The sequence below is a fragment of the Aphanomyces invadans genome (genome assembly GCF_000520115.1).
Source record: "Aphanomyces invadans strain NJM9701 unplaced genomic scaffold supercont1.66, whole genome shotgun sequence".
Taxonomy (NCBI): domain Eukaryota; phylum Oomycota; class Saprolegniomycetes; order Saprolegniales; family Verrucalvaceae; genus Aphanomyces; species Aphanomyces invadans.
In genome coordinates, this window is record NW_008580211.1 from 1601 (window position 1) to 18181 (window position 16581).

At 46.5% G+C, this 16581-nt stretch overlaps 1 protein-coding gene across 1 annotated transcript; it reads left to right on the forward strand.

The window, feature by feature from the left end:
• Positions 1 to 10103: 10103 nt before the first annotated feature.
• H310_14301 (hypothetical protein) lies at positions 10104 to 10874 on the forward strand (the record flags this gene model as incomplete). The annotated part of the gene is made up of 1 exon (XM_008882124.1): positions 10104 to 10874. The coding sequence occupies one exon, from the start codon at positions 10104 to 10106 to the stop codon at positions 10845 to 10847; it is 744 nt and encodes a 247-aa protein (XP_008880346.1). The 3' UTR covers positions 10848 to 10874.
• Positions 10875 to 16581: the final 5707 nt, after the last annotated feature.

The following is a 16581-nucleotide window of genomic DNA, read 5'->3' on the forward strand; positions in this document are numbered from 1 at the left end:
ACGTGAAGATTCTGGCAAGTATTTTGGCCCATCGCCTGCAACGACACGTTCGCAGCATCATCCACGAGGACCAGCAAGGCTTTATAAGTCGCAGCAACATCCAATCGAATATCCAACGTCTTGACGACATGCTCCACTTCATGAAGGAACATTCTCCATCGTCCACGGTCGCCCTTTTGGACTTCGAGAAGGCGTTCGACCGGGTGGACCATTCGTTCCTGCTTCGAGTCCTGCACACCGAAACCCCGAAACACAGCTATGGATTTCCAAAACCTTCGTTGACATCATGCGGGTACTCTACTCTGATCGACGGTCACGAATCCTGGTCAATGGGCACTTGTCTCCATCGGTTCGGATCCATCGGGGTGTCCTTCAAGGCAATCCACTGAAGTATCAAGAGACGCTAGTCTCTCGATAAACTGCACGTTCGCTGACTATCGACGAAACTTGTGATCTCATCGTAGAGCTCAGTGGCGATCCAGACATTGCAGGCTGTGATGAAGAATGAAAGGAGAATAATCATGCAAACAATGCACCCATAATCCTAAAGTGACTTATCAAAATGAAGGATGAATTCTCAGTTGGTAAATAAATAAATTCCGTCAAAAATTATATGACACTACGAACATATATACTCTGGCGAGAACTTTATCAATTGTCGAAGACTATAACCACTTAGGATGCATTTTGACTATCATTCTTGACTATGATTGACCATTTCATAAAGAATATTCTGTTTGAAGGATTATGAACATGTCCGTTGTATTCGGAAGAATATGCTGAGCAGTACAACAATTTTTTATAAAAGGATTCATCTACAAACAATCAAATTAAAAAAGGTCGGTCGATGCGTTCGACCACTGTGAACTGACGCACAGAGCAATTCATCGACAGCAACACACAAAAGACAGGGGCGTCCGATCCAAGTGTCGCACACTCTTCTGCAGCTTGGTTTCTATTTCATGGAATTCTGTGCCCCCTCCATGTTTATCATTGTGAAGTGTGCCACAGCAATCGACTTAGGAATGAGTAGTGCTGTCTAATGATAGGGAACTACTGACTGATGTCTCGTTTCGACGTCTGGAAATATAAGTATTTTGCACAGTTTGTTAGGCATATCCAATTACTTTCTAAGTCCCACTATACTGTCATCATGCTTCATCGAAGGATTTACCACATTACTGTGACCAATTCAACTAATCGGTTTGCTTCACAATCTAAACAATATATTGGTTGTAAAGTTGAACGAATAGAGCAGTGAATGAAGTACTGAAGCACCGAGTTGACACAAAGAGTAGCGAAGCAGGGACTGTACTGTTTGCCATGAGCGTTTCGCTTCGTCTCTTAGTATCCTTCTTCAGATGGGGCAGCTTGAAGTCGTTTTTTCCGTCATGCACCAAAACGATGCGCATTACAGACTGCAAGGTAAGGAAGGCGTTGCTCAACTTGTCACTGCTGAGGATCTCAAAGGCATCCAAGGCTGAACTGATCACATCAACCACCGACCTGCTAACAGCCTTGTGCTGCAGGGCGTGAATCGAAGTGAAGAACGCCAGGTTCAAGGCATTGAGGTCAGCACTGTTTGAGGCTGCCGCCGGAGAACAAACGCCAACAGTCCGTGACAGGTCTGCCAGAACATCGTCACCAATTGAGGTGTGTGGAATCGCATTTTCGTGCTATAGGACAACTCTTTTAGTTCTGCATGGAAACTGCGCCTTGATCATCGGCACGACTTAATTGACAACGAAGTCACGGTTCGTCAAAGTATCAATGTTCACCAGCGTAGTGACCATTTTCCCGGCAAGACGATTTCGAGAGTTGCTCAGAGCAAGCACTGGGACGTAAATGGCACACTCTATTTTACCATCGAATCCGACGTCAAGACAGGGGCGAGCTACGTACGGCAGCGAGGAACATAACTTTTGGTTTGAAGCGCTTCGACTTGCAGGCACGCCGACTGGGAACTTGATCAGGGACAACGTAAGTCTTTCGACAGTTCTTGTCTGCATTGAACCATTTCCCGTCGACGTGGACCACATCATGCATGTCCGAAAATTAGACTTCTTGTGCGGTGCCGACCATGGCGGCGCCCCTGGCGAGGTCGGATACCGGGACGGAGCTCTGGTCTGGCGAGCCACAATCGGCGAAGCTGATGGTCGAAATAACAGTGGCGTCGCGATGTTGATCGTTGAGGTCTCAGCGTACAGCAACGAAAGATTTTAGGAGACACCATGTACTTTGACTTTCTGATAATGACGAAAGATCATTGGACGTTGTATTTCGAAATTCGTTCGATTTTGTGACCAACTAGACGAGAGCAAGTCATTTTTGCAGAATTGCACACATCCAGTATTTTAAATTAGCGAATCGATAGACAACGTATAAAGCTAAACGTCTGTCGCGATAACCCAATGAAAATACACGGCGTGTGTCTTGAGTGAGCCGCGGTTCGGGTTCCCGGCGCGCCAAACTTATTCCCGTAATTATACATATCAAAACTCAACGGGATGATTGTCATGGAACAACTTCAGTAAAACTACGTAGAATTTCCTCCGGTGTAATGCGTGCCCATGCCTAATTGGCACGATGGATCATAACTAGGCGCTTCACTTGCGCCGGGAGAGTCATGAGATGAATATCCTCTTCACTATCACTACCCTCATAAAGCTCTTCCTCCAGCCACAAATTGCGCATTTATATGGCGTATGAATGGAACCATGATTTGCACAACCAAGGGCTGCACGTAACTTGTAGAATTTGAAGAGATGGCGGCCACAATGCATCCAGCTTCTTCACTCTCAATCTTGCACCCTTCCTTGCTCACATGGGGCTCAGAGACATCTAACAACAGCACGGACGGTTCCCATATTTGCGGCTTGAGCAGCTGACGCAAGTAGATTGCCCACACTTATAAGTTCATCCAGGCCTTGTCTTGTACTACATACTGATGGGCAATGGGAAAATCGTCAAACTCAGACTTCTCGATGGCGCCACCCTTCTTGTCACGCTTTACAGAATGGGGTGTTTCTCGCCACTGGCGCGCACTGCTAACACAGCTGTCATACGGTACGAGTTCTTCTCGCCAGAGGAGATATTGGCCGTACCACCACGAACAGACCAAATGGCATGGGGTGGCAAATCATGCGTCAGGTCAGTTTCTTCAACATTGACAAACACGTCCGGGCTCAATCCACTGAATGCCTTGTGGAAGTCTGCGGCAAACTTAGCGCGGGAACTTTCAAGGTCGGCTTGTGTCTTCTTATACTTCACGGCTTTATGTCGCGTGAATCCGTGCCGATGACAGAAGCACTGGAGCAGGCGGAGCAGAGAAGGTTAGCTAGTTTCTCAACGGCCATTTACGCGTCACGCCATGGTCGGTGATTGAGCTTATGAAAGTTGATGAGGTGGGTACACATGACTGCACGCTCTGCTGCACGGATCTTGTGCATGTAGGCGACAAGAGCTTCGGTGTCGGGAATCTCTTGGGAGCGGCCTGCTCCACTGCGGTTGAATCGTTTAAGCGAGCAGTCGCGCAAAAGTAAATGAGGTGCCTGCCGGATCTACCGAGTCACATTGCTCTTAGGAATGCCAGTTGCTGCTTCGAGTGGTTGATGATGTGTGCATTTGAAAGATCACAGCTAGCTTTACTGCATGCGTGTGTCACCTGTTTGGCTACTTCTTCGAGCTTAATTTGTCACGTTCCTTTGGTGTCATATCTTAGAGTAACTGGGGTCGATGTTATGACTGCGAAATGCCCGTGAGTATTAAATAGTTTTCGCGCCAAAGTTGGTTTTTGGCGAATCATGTTAGGTATATATTCTTGGAAATTGATTGGTTTCTCATTTCCCATATGTTCGAAATATTGAGTGTCCTTTAAAATCTGTCGTTGACTGTATGCACGTATTCCTTCCCCATTCTTGTTGACAAGTGCATCACAGAAAGCAAGCCGCTCGCGTTTGTTGTCGTAGTGAGGAGCTGTAATTGCTTCAAATTGGTCTTGGTATATGCAATGACGCCTGATTTTGCAGTTAAAGGTGGGCAGCGGTGTATGCGTTTTTTAGCAACATTTTGACGCTGTCGTTGGGAAAAGTGTAAGGTTGTCGAATTTATGACGGTGTGTTGTCCACGAGCTTTAATGTATTTGGTCCTTCAACAGACATGCGCTTATTCAGGTCCTTGGGGTAGGACTGTATGTGCCCCAGTCGTCCACCCCTTCTTCCTGGAGTTGAATCCAAGTTGCCTAGGAGAAGCACGATCGAAGCAGCGTGGGCGCGTGGCGGTGAAGAGAGGATCAACAAGATCCGTGCCGTTGACATTGGTAGTAAGTGTAATCGTTTGCGCTTCTTTGACTACTTTGTCCTTGGTACACGGTTGCTTGTGATCAAACGGAGGTGACATGCAAAAAGAGCGATGTCTCATCCATGTTATAGACGTCCTTGGAATCGTAGGCGTTCGTGGTTTCCTTCATCGTTTGCAGCTGGAGCTGAAGCTGCCTCGCCGTGCTGGATCTTGCTCGTGAGGCCGTGTCGCAGTTGAACTTGTTGAGCAAACACGCCGAGAAGGAGAGGCAACCAGTCTGAGCTCATCACAAACGCAGGAGCGTGCTTTCGAGTAAGTTCTTCAGTAATACGTACGCCCAGTACTGTACATCGCAACGCAGGACCCATTGGATGGCCTTTTCTCACTTCCCAATGCTTTATTACGCTGCACATATTTTTTTCTTACATTGCTGTCTGCTCGATCGATTGGGCGTGTGTGTTTCTTCATTGCGCTTCCAATTGTCGCTTTGGATGGCGCACATGTGAGATGAAACGATTCTTTTGCCCACTTTGCAATCTGGGTGTCCGCTTGCGAGGGATTTTCCATGTGATGAACGTACAATTAATTAATCATTGTCAACTAAAGTCATACGGGCCTTCAACTATGACTGTCAGTAAATACAGGGAACGACGGAATGCAAGGCCTACTTCTTTCTTCGGCTTCAACAACTTTTTCGTTTGATTGGCCAGCTGACTACGAAGTACGAATTCGGTGCAGCCAATGATTGCAAAGGAAGTAGAATTTTATTCCGGTGTACTCATCAATCTTTAAAATTTCGAAGGTAATAATGTTGTGCAAACTCCACACTCTCCCGAAGCAGCGGTTTTGCATGGATTGTAGCGGGTCATTCATTGACACGTTGGCTCAATTAGTTGAATGTCAAAATCGAAGTTACAGATACTGTAGCTGAATTCGAGTATAAGTGTAAGCGCTTGACGCGGTGGCGCAGGGTTTAGCGCGATGGCATTACATCAATCGACGAAGGTGCCCGGGTTCACATCCGCGCAGTGTCAAACTTTGTCATTATTTCAATGATTAAAAAAATCAATACAAAGAGAAAGTAAAATGATGTGGAATGAAATAAAATTGACAAAATTAAATTCGGCTCAACTGCTGGCGAGGAATGGCCTTGTCGAAACTGGCTCGTATCTCGTCAGCCGACACCATATTCCAAGCTGCAATCGCTCGCTTGATCAAAGCCACTCTCTTCTGCTTCGCGGTGAAAGATAGTGGATCGTCATCGTCACCCTCATTCATTTCCTCGAAGATAAGCACCCGCATATGGCGCTTGAATGGGGCCATAACGCCAACGTCGCAGGCATAACCATAAAAAGATCATAATAAAAGAAAGTTGCATTCGATGGAAGCGGACAAAGGTGCGATCCCAACTCCTCTTGGACGATCCTGTTCGACTCTTCCGAAACGTGAGACTCAAAGTTGTCTAGGATGAGGACCGAAGCTTCCTCGATGTGGTCGTGAAGGGCATTGCTCAGGTAGGACTTCCACACCGTCGCGTCCATCCATGCCCTCTCTTGAACTGCGTAGACTTGTCCAGATGGAAGCGTTGGCACCTCACGAGTTTCGATACGACCACCAGGCTCTTCTTTCATGATAAACATGATAGGTGGCTTCTGACCATCAGCCCGTGCGGTGAGGGCAGCGGTCATGCGCAATGAGTGATTCTCCCCTGAGGAGATCTTCGAGCTTCCACCCCGTTTGGCCCATATATAGTTTGGTGGCATGCCGTAGTAGATTCCAGTCTCGTCGACGTTGTAAGTGCACTCCTTCCCGTATGCTCTGTACTGATGATGAAACTAAGTTGCAAACTCGTCTCGTGTCTCGGCTAGGAAGACCTTGCTTTTCTTGCATGTAGTTGGTCGTTGGCGCGAGAAGCCGTGAGGTTTGACGAAGCGACGGAGGAGCTGTTGGAGAGACTTGTATCCGGACCAAGGACCCCCTTTCGTTGAAGGTAGGGCATGTTCGTATCGTTGATTGAACCAGTTTCGAATTGTTCGGCGGGGTACCCCCAGAAGTGCAGCAACCTTGTAATCGGACATAGACTCGAGGAGCCCCACAGCCTCGAGCTTCTTCGATATCGGATACGCGACTCGAGTCATTTTATTTACTGCCTAAATTTTGGCTGACTATTTTTTACTTGAAAAGGGGTGGGAGAATATTATTGTAGCCAAGTGCAAGCAAGAATTTTTATAATGTCCTTGATTGGACAAAATTTATTTGAAACTTCGATAGGACTTGCATTCCGTCGTTCCCTGTACTTGGTTCCAACATTTTCGCCTGGATTAAATATTTAATCCCACCATAAAAATTAATATATTGATTTTCGAGGAATATTTTTTGGCTGATTCGAAACGCGATGGAGATAAGTTCATTTAAAGTTTCAGAAACGATTCAAGGAATCGCCTTAACACGAGTAATCAGTGATAGTGCTGATACATCAGTGATTTACTGAGTCAGATAAGCCAATAGAATATAGTATTTGCAGGGATTGGTCAAATAGAATTCTGCATGAAATAGAACTACAATCATGATGGAGAGAAAAATAAATATACCAAAGCAAATCACAATTTGAAATCGACATGCCGCCAACAACACCATACTTGCCAGATTACACCGCCAATGCCGTCAAGGACGTAATCACCAAGGTTCATACGGAAACCACTACTGTCAAAGTATATTGCATACCTCGGCATACTCTGCGATAACACTTCGCGAGACCAAGGACTGAGGCGATGCGGTCAAGTACATAGTCTGAGAACCAATCGTACCACCGGCGCAAGAAAAGGACTTAGTGACACTTGTGATGTGATGGAGCAAGATGACCACATAATCAGTCGCAGCCATATCATCAACAAGGTCAACAGCATTCTCGACGTCGTTCGTGGAAATCCGCTACCTACCAATGTGGCAGCTTAGTGGTAGTAACGCTTCATTGGCAGGAGTGAGGAACTAAGTGGCTAAGTCGAGCACCCTCAGCAAGACACGTAACGCTGTCGACTAATATGGAGCCTTGGACTTCTATTACGAGTTGGTGCACTATTTGTCGATAGTCGATCTGAACCCCTCCCGCGTTTTCAACCTGAAACAAGCTTCACGACTACCAAAATACTACCTCTTTTATGGAATAATTGCAGGTGGGTCCAGATGGATAACTTCCCAAGCGATGATTGGAATAAAAATTGGTAACAAATATCCGCTCATTTCCACGAATACGTTGGTATTTTTTCGTGAATTATATATTCCATTTTGATCCCAAAACCGAAATGCCAAAATCTCATACAAAAAACAAGATAAACTTGACCGACGACCAACACCTAGCGATATACCAAGAACTTTGCCTACATGATCACCAGCCAGCCCAATCCCCAGATCTGAATGTTCTCGATCTGGCGATCCAAGCGTTGCAGAAAAAGATGGAGTGTCGTTCGATTGAAGACCTTGTTCATGCGGTCGTGAGATCGTTTGAAGAACTACCTGCCGATATGCTTGACCGCACTTTTAAGGCACTCCAGCGAGTGATGGACATTGTGATTCAGATAAACGGCGACAATCGCTACAAGATTCCAAGAAGAAGGCGATGTGTGAAGAAATGCAGGCTGTGGCGGAAATAAATTCGAGGTTTGAAGAGGAAGATCGTACGGAGGGAGTTTGTGAATTGTTCGGGAGTGTAGCACTGTAATAAAGTCATTATATTTAGATTCGACTTTTCATATTTTGTATGTATTAATATATTCACTTGCAATCATTCCATAACCGAGGTAGTAGCACGTAAAGTCGTTTTTCGCAAATGAACGCAACATGCTTACGTCGATGAGTCAACGGCCGCGTGCCACGTTACAGTCGTCGCCAGTATCAGTACAGACGGTGCCGAAATTCCGCTACTCTTCCTCCTGCCGAGAGATTTGATGTCAACTGATGTCTACGACAGTCTGTTCGTACCTGGTGTATACGTTACTACGTCGGAGAAGGGATGGGGCGAACTCGTACGGTACGTCTGTCAAAAGTGGCTCTATGATCAACGACGAAATCCCGTACCAACTTTGCGATGGTGCTATTGATGCTGACGGATGTTCTTCTCATTATTCCGAGTTATATGGCGAAGATCAATGGCTTGGTATATTGCTCCAGTTTCTACCTGTAAGTTCAAGCACTTGTTTAAGTCTTTAGACCTTGCTGTGTTCAAGCAAGTGATACGTCCCGAGGTTATAAGCGATGTGTGGAAGAGCAAAGGCAGCAAGCAACATGCCGTTTCCATTGCGTGTAATGTTTGGAGCATGTCGACAAAGCCATCACGATTGGTTTTACCAGCACTAGATTGTTCCTACTGTCGCTGGAAATATATTGAAGCGGCTAGCAAAACTTTTGCAGGTTCAACACGATTACGCTGGCATTGTTGGCGACTGGCACCAACGAAGCGCGACAATTCGGACCGAAGTTCTTCTGTTATCAGCAAGGAAAAAACGCGAGCCGCGAAAATTTTATTTTATGAATGAAAACTTAGAAGAAACTGGTATAGATTTAATGACATGGCAATCAGCAAGTTAGCCAGTACAAACTGGCTTAAAAGCTGTTTCTAGTGTGAAGGAAGTGCAAATCCACGAGCCTGTCCTCGTCGGCGCCCCCATGTGAAGCTGTTCGTTGCTCAATACCTCATGTTAGACAGAAAGGGTAAACATCCATGGCTATTTATACTATAATTTAATCAAATTCAACATGTACATCCAAAGGTGTTTACAATTTTAAAATATCAAGATTACATATTAAGAATAGAGCTCTGAAGGTTGTTTTATCTGATATTCCAAAATAAATCTTTACTGCCGTCGGCAACTAACTTCCAAGGGTCGTTTTTCTAATTCAATTATTTTTCACAGGTATATGTGAACGTACCACTCATTACAAGATTTGGTACCTATTTCTATACGTCGCCGTCATCCATGTCGCTGTTGGATGTCATGATGCAGCTTAGTTGATGGTCGCTGGTATTGTTTTCGTCGTATGATGCATGGCTGAAATCTGGTAGCATTTGCTCGTCCGCCGTCACGTCTGCTTCATCTGCAGCGTTCAGAAGACCAAGGTAATTCCGCAACTCGATGAGTCGTCATTTCGATGCTGCGATACACCATGAATTGTTGTAGGCGTGAGTCTTTCTAATGCAGTCGTCAACCGCTCCAGTACCACACGGAACGAGGTATTTAAGTCATATTGACGACCAAACTCACCATTAACAATAACCCATATTTCGATAGGTTGCAAGTCGTAATGGTACGGTGGTGTGTACACAACAGAACGCCCTCGCGATTCGGCCATGGTCACCACAAAAGATACGATATTGCCCTCCATGTGCTTGGCAAGTTTTGCACAGGGCGATTTTTACTTTTTCTGCGTTGTAGGGAATACCGTAACGGTTGCAACTGTCGCGCAGTCGTGCATTTTAATTATAGTTATTATTTAATATATATATATTAAATGATAATTTTTATACTTTAATATATTATTAGTTACTTTAAAAAATTACCAGAAAATATTTTAACATAAACACAAATATAAAATTAACTTGGCCCAGGCATACTCTGAGTGTCGTCGGGTAGGCATGTATCATTTATGGAATTTTGCGTTGTCAATAGACAGATTTCGGAACACGTTCCCGTACCTTTCCCGTCGACTAGACCTTTGAATATCGATGAATTCTACGGAAACTCTGGAACTTCATGTGGGAAGCCGTAAAGTCAGGGCAGTCTACGGGAACCACAATTTTGGAGTGTGCCATGGTTGTCGACAGTGGAGGAAGTAGTGGAGTCAATAGCAGCGACAACCTACAAGAGCTTCAGGAGAAGAAATGGTGGTTGGAGGACGATGATGTAATGTTGCTCACCCAGATCAACAACGACCGCCCGTTCATGCAACGTAAGGACGCCATGAAGGCCTGGGAGGCCTTGGCCGCCACGCTCCGCTCGCATCCTTCGTTTTCGCGTCGCACGTTGGATGGCAGGAAGGCACAAAATCGCTTTCTCTTGTTGATTCGCCAGCACAAGTCAAGCAGCAATGCCTCTGCACGTCTGTCCGGTGTGAGTGAAGACGAGTCCGCGAAGACAAGACTGCTGGACGACATCATGCCGCTGTACCAGGACTCTCTGGCCACCAAAAGACGACAAATTGACGCCGACACGAAACTGGATGCCGCTGCAACGAAGGCTGCAGACGTCAAGTTCATCCGACACCAGGCTATGTTGCGGGGGCGCCGCCAATCGACCTCGGACTCCGATGGCACGGATTCAGCACCAACGGGCAAGCGCAAGATGGTTTTGGAGGCCCAAGAGCTGGAAATAGCCCTGGAACGAGAGAAGTTGGCCTTCAAGAAGGCAAAGTTCGAACGTGAAATGGAGGAAAGGAAAAAAGACCGCATTGAGCGAGAGAAGGAGCGTGAAGAGAGACAACAAATTCGAGACATTGGGAACCAACGCCATGAAGAGATGATGAAACTTGTTTTGCACTTACTTCAGAACAGATAAACAATGCTAATCAACAGAATCGACACATGTTAATCTTTCGTTAGATAGTCTTCAATTCTTGGTGGAGCTAGTCCAAAGAATGAACTAATTTGGTTGCCACCATAGTAGCATGTATGACAATTTGTCAAAAGCATTGCGACGTTGATGGATTTGCCAACACTCTGCAGTAAAATCTTTTGCTGCATTTTGTACGTCACAAAAGCCCATTGTGTTTTCATCTGACAGAAACTCCACTCGACGGCTTGACGAACTTTGCTCATAGAGGAATTAAATTCCTGCATCAATTGTGTGTTGGAAGTACCTTTGTAGCCACTGCAAATCCAACGGAGAATTCCATACGCTGGATCGCCATAGATCAAGTACGGACCAAGGTCATGCTCATGCATGTCCAAGTACTCAAGGAGCTTACTGTCGCGCAGGAGAGTGGTGTCATGGCGCGACCCTTCGATCGGACCCCAAAAATGCACACAGAGGCCATCAGGAGCTGTGATGGCTTGGAAGTTCAAGCAATGGCGACGCTTGTGGCCACTGTAGATGAGACGCTGCAAGTCCCCATGCTCGTTGACCGTCCGCGGGCGGCCCTTTTTCTGCGAAATACGACAGGTCTCCAACTTCGTTCCGTCAATGAATCCAAAAATGTTGTCCATGAGAGCTCCCTTTCGCGCAATTGAATCGGAGTACATTTTGAGCCTTGAGCGCACAACTGACAAGCCAAAGTAGAGCAGACCGTTCCATTCGTCAAAAATCAAATCCACCACCAGGTTGAAAATGCGACACAAGGATTCGCGAGAGCGTCCAAACGTAGCCATCATATCGTAGTAGCGCCGCGGGTAGCATAGTCGATTCAACAGGATGCACAAAGCTTCTTGGTCAAGACATCTGTCTCCATCGTCGGTAATAAGGACGGAGGGTAAACGCAGAAGAAGGCACAACTTCATGACCCCATCAGCGTCGAAGCGGAATTTGAGTTTGCAGTCGGCGTTGTTTATTGCCGCAAGGTCAAAGCGAACATCTGGCACTAGAGGGCGCTCGACTGCCGCTGCAATGAGTCGAAGCATTCTCATACGGCGTTTAAAGGGCACGCCTTTACGACGACGAAGAAGGACGACTAATTCCTCGGTCGTCAGCATGTCGTTGACACTGGTGAAGTCTGTCGTGCTCTAGCTGGATAATTCGGTTTATATCCGGATATGGCAAATGTGTGGCACATAATTTCGAAATTGGGTTGAAACAAATCCGTGTACTTCCCGTCCCGTAAAATTTTACGGGACGGGAAATGTACGGAGTGAGTTTCGAAATCTGTCTAATGATGACATCGACGATCCTTTTCCCCAGGGCTTCCAATCGGTCGAGAAAGGTGCCAAACCAGTCCGCGAAGTATACATGGTTGAACACGACATTGTAGTCTTTGGGATCTTTTCGTCGTATAGCCCCCTTGGGAAATGTTGAGGGCAAGTAGTTTGAGTTTTCCGCTCGTCGTCAAATATAGCTCCAATAAAGCAATATCGTTATCCCTTGTGCTTTGCTGTTACTTGCAGATGCTGTTCACCATTTGGATCGTAAACACTATCTTGGTGGCGAGCGTAGTGGTGGTAAACATAGGACTCGTCCAGGTAAACAATCGGCATTGGATTTTCGCAAAAAAATGGCTGACACCATTTCGCAACGCATTCATCACGGAACATTACATTGTGTTTCCCAACCGCGAAGGTCAGTCGGCCTACTTTTGCCCTGTTCGAAACCGACATGAACTAAAAACCGGCGCACTGTACGAAATGCTGATACCATTGCGCGGGGATAATCGGGGTCAACTTCGACAATGTCGTTTTTTGTAAAAAGCAACCGCTTTGGCAACGGTTTATACGAGCTGAATAATGTGGCTGTGCATAACAATTGTCAAGCAGTCTGCCGCCATTACACAGCATGCGCTCAAGGGAGTGTCAGCTTTGGCATAAACGACTTTGACTTTATGCTGGACAGCCACAATAAACGACCGCCAGATCCGACTCACATGAGGCGACAGTGGAAACCCGTCGTAGCAAGCGACCGACGATGTCTCTGAATCGATTGTGGGAATCTGCACACTTGAGCATATTGCCGATTCAGTGGGAGAAATGCCGAGCACGTATACTCGTGTGATAGAGTCGGATAATGCGGTTAAGTGGAAGCAAGCGTGCGGCGACGAGATGAAGTCTTTACGCCAGAACAAGACTTGGGACCTCGTAGAGTTGACGATTGTGTAACCAGACGATCGAATCTTTCATGCATAGTCTTGGATTCAAGAAGTACTCACTGATGCGTGCGTGTACATGAAACGCGATGACAATGGCATGATCATTGTGATCAAGTATGTTGACGACCTGATCGTTGCCAGTAGCTCGAGCGCTCAGAAGTCTGCGATAAAGTCAGCCCTGAAGAAACGTTTCGCTACGTACGACTTGGGTACCTTCAAAGACTGCCTTGGTATCGAAGTCGAGTGCTCATCAGTTGGAATATTTATTCACCAGCACAAGTTCCGGTAAGTGATCTTGAGCTAATAGAACATGAGGGAACGCAAGCCTGTGAAAGCGCCTCAAGAGACTGTCCTCAAGTTGCCCAAGTCAATGTCACCTACAATTGAAGTCAAGAAGACAAACATGGAGCGTGTGCCATGTCGGTATGATGTTGGCTGCCTCAAGAACTTGATGGTGTGCACTCGACCTCGCAGCTGCCGCGGTCGCCAGTCAGTTTGTTGATGATCCTGGCACGGTGCATTGGAATGCTGTCAAGCGCATTTCCACTACATACCTTCAAGGGACCCAAGATGCCGGAATCAAGTATTCGAGTGTGAGTGACCAACTCTTGATCGGATACTCAGATGCCGACTGGGCTGGATTTGCAGACACTCGCCAAACGACAAGTGGATACCGCTTTATGCTGAACGGAGGTTGCGTGAGCTGGCGTAGCAAACGCCAACGCACTATCGTAATGTCGTCAGCTGAAGCCGAGAAATTCATGGAAGACAACCAAGGGGCCATCCCTCTAGCCATGAACCCATACAACCATCGCCGCACAAAGCAAATCAATTTGCGCTATCACTTGTGCGCAAAAAAGTCGAAGGTAAGAAATCGAACTCAAATATGGTCCAACAAACGAGATAGTTGCAGACCTGATTACCAATCCCATTACTGCGACCCAGCTTGTAATGCTGCGCACTACCATGGGGATCGAATCCTCGCCTAATGAATATCGATTTGAGTGGGAGTGTTGAGGTTGCAAATGGATGATGCAAATCAACTTCGTTCTGCACGATTTTCGAACAATTAATCCTGCTATTCCGATATCGGATGTGAGTGAAGGTACAAACATGATCGTGCAACATACCATGCCCAGTAGCAACAGTAGGTTAAACGATGGACATGTTAACAACTAATTCAATTTCCCATTATCAAGGTTCCCCTCAAGTGCAAAAAGCAATAACTTTGACCCAAATTTGGTTCAGATCCGGTTTCGAAAGGAAAAAGTGCACGATTTGGACTCCAATTCGGCCCCAAGTGACGGAAAAATCCGCGGCAATACTGCTGACGACACGGGTGACAATGCAGATGACGATGAGAGTGAAAACTAACGAGGATGCAGATGACGACGCGGTTGTCGTATCAGATGTGTTTGGGGAGCATTTGACTGTAAGGTCAAAAGTCCTTATCTCGATGTACTGGCCCGTACAGGCTGGTACGTCGTGCATACAACCGTACCATACGTGTTGATTGCACAAAATGTATGAGTCTAAGTGAAATTCAAACCGCTTTATGCTAAGGTGGGAAAGGGGTTTGGGGGTTTTGGGCGTGACGATGACGATGACGTCATTTTTTAGGACAATGGCGACGACAGTTGTGCATTAGTGGTTGGGGGGTCCAACACGACGACCCCATACACTTTGCACACAATCTGGGTCCGAATCTGGGAGGTCCATGATCAAAGTCAGTAAAAATGGAGAGTGAATTAGAATGCTTCAATACTTTGAACTTTCTAATAGGCACCTTGCTGGCAAGACGTTTGTAATGCGTATCTAGTCTGGAAAGCAACTTGTCGCACAGATCAGATTGATTTGCCATCGACTAGTGTACCTTCGCATGTCACAGTTTTGCTCTTGGACTTTGGATACTTTCCTAATTGATACTTTGCACTTTGATGTTTTCCCAGTGGAAAAATTGCACTTAGATACTTCGGTGCTTCATGTTGCCAAACCTGACTTGCATCTTCAATACTCCCACTCAAATCATGGATGGCTTGCTTGATACCCATCTTGTTGCGAAGCTTTTGGAACTGAACTGCTGGGAGGGACTTTGTAAGGGCTCCTCTGGATACCTCACAATAAAAAAATGCCATAGATGGATTTGAGATTTTGCAGATTTTGTCCAAAATACCAACTCAAAGTTTTCATAAAAATGATGAAACCGTCTGGATACAAATACGTCACAAGTTTCCAGCGGTTCAAATTTGCGCGCGAAAGTGATGCTCGCGAGCTTGTTGCTGCTGCTCCGACGACGTCGCTACAAACGAAGACGCATGATGCTGATGGTATACCTTGCGTACCACTACTCTGGCTTTCTCCTCAAGACATCAAAGCGGGTCTCAATCTTGTCCGGCGCGTTGTGGATTGCTGAGATGATCAAAGGTAACGAAGATGCCTTCGTCGAGACATTTCGCATGTCAAAGGAAACCTACGGGGGACTTCTACGTGAAATCGTTCAGCAAGGCGGGCTACATGGTACAAGGCGAACATCCCCACAAGAGCAGCTCTGTATCTTCCTGTACTTCTCCGGTCACAATGCATCATCGACAAATATGCAGCAATGGTTCCAGCATTCCGGCGAGACGATATCAAGGCATTTGCGCACGGTTGTTCGAGCAGTTCGCCGTTTGGTACCCATCTACATTCGACTCCCAAAGAACGACAGCCCAACACCCGTCTCAATCCAACCCTAAATTCGCGCCATACTTCCAAGACTGCAGAATGGCCTTGGATGGAACACACGTTCCAGTTTGGGTCAGTTCTGCCAAGGCCGTCCCATTTCACGGACGAAAGGGGTTGACGATGAATGTTCTTGCTGCGTGCAATTTCGATCTTGTCTTCACCTACGTGCTCGCTGGTTGGGAAGGCACTGCAGGCGATGGCAAGGTATTCAACGATGCGCTTCAAAAGGACCTTGCGCTATCCCCAACCAAATGGTATCGCGTTCCGCGATATGGAGTCAATCACTTCGTTGTCAGTGCGTAACCAGCGTCGCCGAGGTCGAACTTTGAAGGAATGGGGTATCGGACGTCAGAAGCCACGCACGAAGGAAGAACTATTCAACTTGCGGCATGCCCAGCTCAGGAATGCAATCGAGAGGATTTTCGGCATTCTGAAGATGCGATTTCCCGTCTTGTCACGTGGTGTTCGGTATGACTACTCATTTCAGGTGGACGATGTGCTATCTCTCTGTGTAAATCACAATTATATCCGGTTGCGTGGAATTCGAAACGATCGCTTCGAACGAGAAGCGGATGCTGAGGTGGATCCAGACCATCAAGTTCAGAACAATGCACCCAACAATCAAGCCCTCCAAGAGGAGCCCGACAACGAAGCTGCGAAGCTTTGGCGTGATTCAATTGCGTTGTGAATGCGGCGTCAGAATGAAGCCACGATGCTGTTGCGACGACGCCGAAATGAACGCATTGTTGTTTGAGTGAGCGAATTGAATTGATGTAT